This window comes from Portunus trituberculatus, chromosome 2 (genome assembly GCF_017591435.1).
Source record: "Portunus trituberculatus isolate SZX2019 chromosome 2, ASM1759143v1, whole genome shotgun sequence".
Taxonomy (NCBI): domain Eukaryota; kingdom Metazoa; phylum Arthropoda; class Malacostraca; order Decapoda; family Portunidae; genus Portunus; species Portunus trituberculatus.
The window spans coordinates 3470719-3478218 of NC_059256.1; the positions used below are offsets into that span (position 1 = coordinate 3470719).

A 7500-nucleotide genomic window follows, 5' to 3' on the forward strand; every position below is an offset into this window, starting at 1 on the left:
CTCTAGAACCATAAAAACACTAAAAAACACGTGTAGATTTTGATATTAAGGTTTTCAAGAGTGTTTCTCCAGTTAATAATGCAGAAATCATGTCACTCTGCCTCTAGAACCATAAAAACACTTAAAAAAACACATGTACAATTAAATAGAGCCTTTTGAAATAGTGAAGGTGAAGCTCAGCAGGGTTTGAGAAGACGAGACAGGCCAGGGCGTCTTGAGTGATTCCATAGTGACCTGTCTTTATTTGTCCCTCACGTGGCGATGGTGAGGGATGGTGATGGGCTGAGGGCGCGGCGTGATGGTGTGAAGGTTGAGGATAATGGTGATGGGGATGGATGGGCCGCGGGGAGGATGATTGATGGATAAATGGTGATTATGATAAGCAAGCCATCACCAGCCAGACGCCACAGCCAGCCAGCCAGACCGTTCATTCTGTGTGTGTGTGTGTGTGTGTGTGTGTGTGTGTGTGTGTGTGTGTTCTCCAAGGCCACAGAGATAAGTTTCCCGGTTTTCAAGACTGTATCTCCAGTTAATAATGCAGAAATAGTGTTAATCTGCCACTATAACTTAAAAACACCCTTAAAATCCGCGGCAGTTTAGCAAAAGCCTTTTAATTGAGTTTTCCTCCAGTTAATAATGCAGAAATCTTGTTAATCTGCCACTATAACCTTCAAAAACACCCTTAATAACCCGCACTATTTTAACTAGAGCCTCTTATTTCAGTGTTTCTCCTGTCAATAATGCAAAAGTTTTAATATGTCAATTACCTTAAAAACACCCTTAAAATCCGCGGCAGTTTAGCAAAAGCCTTTCAATTGAGTGTTTCTCCTGTTAATAATGCAGAAATAGTGTTAATCTGTCACTAGAACCTTAAAAAAACTCTTAAAAACCCGCGCCACTTTATCAAGAGTCTTTCAATTGAGTGTTTCTCCTGTTAATAATGCAGAAATCTTGTTAATCTGTCACTAGAACCTTAAAAAAACTCTTAAAAACCCGCGCCACTTTATCAAGAGTCTTTCAATTGAGTGTTTCTCCTGTTAATAATGCAGAAATAGTGTTAATCTGTCACTAGAACCTTAAAAAAACTCTTAAAAACCCGCGCCACTTTATCAAGAGTCTTTCAATTGAGTGTTTCTCCTGTTAATAATGCGGAAATAGTGTTAATCTGTCTCTAGAACCTTAAAAAAACTCTTAAAAACCCGTGCCGCTATATCAAGAGTCTTTCAATTGAGTGTTTCTCCAGTTAATAATGCAGAAATAGTGTTGATCTGTCACTAGAACCTTAAAAAAACTCTTAAAAACCCGCGCCACTTCATCAAGAGTCTTTCAATTGAGTGTTTCTCCAGTTAATAATGCAGAAATAGTGTTAATATGTCACTAGAACCTTAAAAAAAACTCTTAAAAACCCGCGCCACTTTATCAAGAGTCTTTCAATTGAGTGTTTCTCCTGTTAATAATGCAGAAATAGTGTTAATCTGTCACTAGAACCTTAAAAAAACTCTTAAAAACCCGCGCCGCTATATCAAGAGTCTTTCAATTGAATTTTCCTCCAGTTAATAATGCAGAAATCTTGTTAATCTGTCACTAGAACCTTAAAAAAACTCTTAAAAACCCGCGCCACTTCATCAAGAGTCTTTCAATTGAGTGTTTCTCCTGTTAATAATGCAGAAATAGTGTTAATCTGTCACTAGAACCTTAAAAAAACTCTTAAAAACCCGCGCCACTTTATCAAGAGTCTTTCAATTGAGTGTTTCTCCTGTTAATAATGCAGAAATCTTGTTAATCTGTCACTAGAACCTTAAAAAAACTCTTAAAAACCCGCGCCGCTTTATCAAGATTCTTTTAATTGAGTGTTTCTCCTGTTAATAATGCAGAAATAGTGTTAATATGTCACTAGAACCTTAAAAACTCTTAAAAACCCGCGCCGCTATATCAAGAGTCTTTCAATTGAGTGTTTCTTCAGTTAATAATGCAGAAATAGTGTTAATATGTCACTAGAACCACAGCAACACTTCAAACCTTGTGTCTTTTCAACTAGAGCCTTTTAAGAGCATTTCTCCTGATAATGAGAATTGTTGATTTGTCACTAGAAGATTAGCAAACATTTGTAACTTCAACTAGAGTCTTTGTGAAAAAATGTTGCTGTTGTTAATAGTGCAGAAATCTTGTTAATCTGTCACTAGAGCCTTGAAAACATCCTTAAAAACCCGCATCGCTTTAAGAACTTTTCAAATAAATACTACTGTTAGTAATGTGGAAATCTTGTTAATCTGTCACTAGAGCCTTGAAAAATTCCTTAAAAACTCGCATCGCTTTAAGAACTTTTCAAATAAATACTACTGTTAGTAATGTGGAAATCTTGTTAATCTGTCACTAAAGCCTTGAAAACATCCTTAAAAACTCGCATCGCTTCAAGAACTGTTTAAATAAATGCTTCTACTATTAGAAATGTAGAAATGGGTCCCCAATATGCCCTACACTACAAACAAAACTACCTGCGTCGCTAAGGGGTGATGGACACTGGACACTGGACACTGGACACTGGACACTGCACACTGGACACTAGACACTGGACACTGCACACTGGACACTGGACACTGGACACTGCTTCCCATACTCTTCAAGTACACCCACACCCGCTATAGGCCTTAACATTATGAAGAAGTTAGCTTTATTTAACTTACTGCTATCTCTCTCTCTCTCTCTCTCTCTCTCTCTCTGATACCCATAGAGGGATTTCAGATAGAGAAAAAGAGAGAGAGATAAAGAGAAACATGATATAGATGCATAGTTAACGAGAGAGAGAGAGAGAGAGAGAGAGAGAGAGAGAGAGAGAGAGAGAGAGAGAGAGAGTCGGTCATGAATCTCCTCTTTTATGATTTTTAAATATTAGGGAAGAATATTTATCTTCTCTCTCTCTCTCTCTCTCTCTCTCTCTCTCTCTCTCTCTCTCTCTCTCTCTCTCTCTCTCTCTCTCGTTCACTAAAGTCTATTTCATGTCTCTCTTTTATTAAGCAAGGATAGAACACCTTATTCTCTCTCTCTCTCTCTCTCTCTCTCTCTCTCTCTCTCTCTCTCTCTCTCTCTCTCTAGGGGCCACATAAACACAGTATTAATGATGTTCAGTATAAAAAGTTTATTCGTAAAAAGAATTAAGGCGACATAGATTTTTTGGGTCATTTTTTTTCGTCACATTTGCACATCGCCTTAGGTAAAAAATTATTATTATTTATTATTATTTACACTCTGTACATAAAAAAAGGAGAAAAAAAAAAAGGATGGTTTATTGTTTAGGGATTAATGAAAACAATAATGCGACTAATAATAATAATAATAATGATAATAATAATAATAATAATGATGGAAAAATATAATTGCTTTGATTCTTGGTTAATTTCTTAGCTAAATATATTTCTGGCCACTGGTGTATGTGTGTGTGTGTGTGTTTTTGTGTGTTTGTGTATATGTGTGTGTGTTTTGTAAGACTTCTAGCTAATAACCTCATAATAATAATAATAATAATAATAATAATAATAATATCAATGAATGACATACATACATACATACATACATACATACATGCATATATAGATACATTCAATACATTTCCTAATATATTCAAACTTCTTCTTTTATATAATATTTTTTTAGCATTATTACAACATTTATATATTTTGCTTCTGTTTTTCTTATTTTCTTTCAATATAAATCATTTCTTTTCGCTTCACAAATATAAACAAGGAATTTCTCAACATTCTATTACAACATTTATAATTTCTTATCTCTATTTCACCTTTTCTGTAATTTCATTCAATATATTTTTTTTTTTTTCTCGTCATAAATATAAAACATAGATAATTTTGTAGCGGTTCATCTATTACACCATTTCTGTTTGCTTGTATTATACTGTTTCTCTTTGATTTTCTTCAATATATTTTTTTTTTCACTTCACAAATATAGACACGGAAATTTTTTGATTATTTTTATTTCACTTTTCTTAATTTCCTTCAATATATTTTCTTTTTCTTTTCTCTTCATAAATATAAACAAGGAAATTTTTTTGGGCCATTCTATTACAACTTATAAATGTCTTGCTTCTACTTCACTTTTTTTTAATTTCCTACATAAATAATTTCTCTTCGCTTCACAAATATAAACAAGGAAATTTTTTGGACCAATCTATTACAACTTATAAATTTCTTACTTCAATTTAACAGGTTTTCTTAAATTTCCTATACATTTCTTATTTCTATTTCACATTTTTTTCCTTCAATATAAATAATTTCTCTTCGCTTCACAAATATAAACAAGGAAATTTTTTGGACCAATCTATTACAACATATAAATTTCTTACTTCTATATAACTTTTTCTTAATTTTCTACAATATATTATTTTTTTCACTTCACAAATATACACAAATCTAAACAATGACATTTTTTTTTTTTTAAACAATTTCTATTTCAATTTCCTACAATATAAATGTTTTCCTATTTCACGTCATATTTACATTATTTTTTTCCCTATTCCCTCCATTTTCCTTCCGTTTTCTATGCGTGGAAGGAAACACTCGGGGTAACTTTTCTATAAACTCAAATATAATCACTTTTTCCTTTCTTTTTTCATTTTTTTTTCTCATTTTCCAATTTTCCATCTTAATTTTTTTTTTCTTCATTTTTTTTTCTACTTTGCTGAGTTAAAATTTATATAAACGAGATTATCCAGTATTTTGTAAGTAATATACCCATTTTCTTTGATTTCCGCTACGTTTTCTTTGATGGAAATATTCGTGGGGGGGGGGGACTCTTGTATAAACTCTGGTAATATAATCGAAAAACAGTGTAATAAATTTTTGGTAATTGTATATATGAACGTGGTAATTGTATATATGAACACACACACACACACACACACACACACACACACACACACACAAATAATAATAATAATAATAATAATAATAATAACAATACAGTGGCAAGAACTAACATCACAATACGTGGCTCTAAGTTAGTGTATGTATCCAGAACATACATACATACATACACACGTACACATAGTAGTAGTACACACAGACAGACAGACACACTCTCGTAATAAGTAATGATTAGCAGCAGGTAAAAAATTAAATATGTACAAATTCTATTGCGGACGAACAAACGAACAAACATAAAGACAGAGAGAGAGAGAGAGAGAGAGAGAGAGAGAGAGAGAGAGAGAGAGAGAGAGAGTATAAACAAGAGTATTGGACAACAAACAAACAAACAATGACTGAATTTTGCCCTTCATTTTTTTAGGACAAAATAATAAAAATAATAATAATAATAATAATAATAATAATAATAATAATAATAATAATAACAACAATAATGATAAGAGTTTCAATTACTATAAACAATGTAATTAATTCCCTTCCGTTATCAAAACTATGTAATTCAAAATATTCTTAAACAATTACAAAATAATAATAATAACAATAATAATAATAATAATAATAGATTGTAATAGTTACGCATGAAATTCTCCGATACATTGAGAGAAAACGGGAATAATTAAACAGAAAACGGAGCATTTGGTGTAAAAAAAACGTAATTAAAGTGAATAGATAAATTTAAATAAACGAGAAATGAGAAAAAATAAATAAATATATAAATGAAGAAGAAAAAAAAAAACACAAATTTATATAAACAACTGAAAGAAAACGGGAAATGTTATGAAAATGAAAGAAAACGAAATAAAAATAAAATAAATAAATAAAACAAGAAAAAAAATAACAAACATAATAATAATAATAATAATAATAATAATAATAATTTCTCGAGCTCTCATTGGCTGCCAGTGGACCAATCACGTAGCTCGACACAGAAGCCTCGACACAGTAAGCTGCTCTCCCATTGGCTCAGAGGTCCAGTCACGTGACCCGTTCCACCAATCAGAGGCAGAGTTTGTAATGGTAGGCTGGGGTACCGTAGGGGAGGAGGAGGAGGAGGAGGGACGGGGGGGGTTGTGTTGGTGTAGGGGGGGAGAGGGAGGAGAGGGAGGGAGGTTGTTGTTGTTGTTTTGTTGTTTTTCTTGATTTTCTTTCTTTCTTTCATTTTTTTCTCTCTTTCTCTTTTCTTCCCTTCCTTCTCTTTCTCCATCTTTCTTTCTTTCTTTTTTCTCTTTCTCCTTATATTATCACATTATTGTATTATTTCTTTCCTTCCTTCCTTCCTTCCTTCCTTTCTTCCTTTCTTCGTCTTTCTCTTTCTTTCTCTTTCTCTTCTTTCTCTATCTAAACATCTCTCAATCTATATCACCCCTAGTCTCTCTCTCTCTCTCTCTCTCCCCTTTTAGATAGCAATATGTCTCTTCATGTGCAAACTGAGATGGTCAGAGCGAGAGAAGGCCCTTTCGCACAGCCTACACTGGAACGGCCTATCTCCAGTATGCTTCCTATAATGCCTAGTTAGCTCATCTGACCTCGCGAACCTCCACCCACAGCCCTTCCACGAGCACAGATACGGCTTCTCTCCTGTGTGAGTGCGTAAGTGTGCCTTGAGGTGGGACGATTTGATGTACGTTTTGGTACAGCCTTCATAGGGGCAACTGTGTATTGTAACCTTGCGTTTAGCTCTGCGTCTTCGTGGTTTTGGAGGCGGTGGTGGGGGTTCTGACAGCGGCATGGACAGTGGTGGGATCTGGTTGGGGTACTGGTAGCTCATCTGGTTGCTGCTGATCCCCCAAGTGGTAGGAGAAGGCGCCCCTGTGGGATACATGGAGTAAGAAGGTGGTGTGTAATAACTACTGGTGTATTCGTATGAACTGGGCGTGTACTGGCTACTGGTTGACACTGGGGGTTGAGGCGGTGGGCAGTCCTTGCAGGGGAACGACTCCACACCCCAGTTGACGACCCCTGTGGTGCTGGAGGTGCCTAGACTTCCCTGGGGGTCGTAGCGTGTCTCTGGTTTAATCGCTGTATAATATTTAGCATCCGGCACCAAGAAATCTGTGTCCAAGGGGTATTTTCCATCTGGGTACTTTGTTTCACCCTGCGGGACGAATTTAGGGTCCACGCACTCCCCTGTGGCTCCATGGGGGGGCTGTGGCGGCTGGGGTGCGTGCTGGTACTTATCCAAACTATGATATTTCGGTTCTAAATACTGAGAGTAGGACGGAATCTGCAGAGAGGCACTTGTTGGTATGTTTGAAGCGTTCTGGCATCCTACCCCGCCCACGCCCACTGGGGAAGGCAAGGGTGGGCTGGTGGGGACAACCTGGGGCCCATCGTGGTGTCTGGGGAGGTCTGGCGTAGGTGGAGGCGGGGGTACAGTAATGCTCTGACCAGCCTGTGTTGGAGAGCTTGCAGATTGTCCTCTTTCCTTCCCCTCGTAAGTGACAAACGGTGTGTGCGCTGGTGTGTGGCCTGGGTGTGCGCTGGGGTGTGTGCCGGGGTGTGTGCTGGGGTGTGTGGAGGTGGAGGGTGCTGGGGTAGGGTTGGGGACTGCAGAGGAGGGGGCTGG

The 7500-nt window shown here is 36.3% G+C and overlaps 1 protein-coding gene and 1 long non-coding RNA gene across 2 annotated transcripts in view; one reads left to right on the forward strand and one right to left on the reverse strand.

Moving 5' to 3' along the window:
• LOC123502725 overlaps positions 1-5241 on the forward strand; it is a 16626-nt gene extending 11385 nt beyond the window's left edge. Inside the window, exon 2 of the long non-coding RNA XR_006674205.1 lies at positions 5178-5241. This is a non-coding gene — a long non-coding RNA (uncharacterized LOC123502725). The remainder of the gene's footprint in view (positions 1-5177) is intronic.
• A 972-nt stretch (positions 5242-6213) lies between these two features.
• LOC123502716 (Krueppel-like factor 2) overlaps positions 6214-7500 on the reverse strand; it is a 17577-nt gene continuing 16290 nt past the window's right edge. The window contains 2 exon segments of the mRNA XM_045251943.1: positions 6214-7311; positions 7314-7500. The exon segment at positions 7314-7500 is cut by the window's right edge and continues 248 nt beyond it. Coding sequence (XP_045107878.1) covers positions 6331-7311; positions 7314-7500 — 1168 coding nt within the window. The 3' untranslated portion in view covers positions 6214-6330.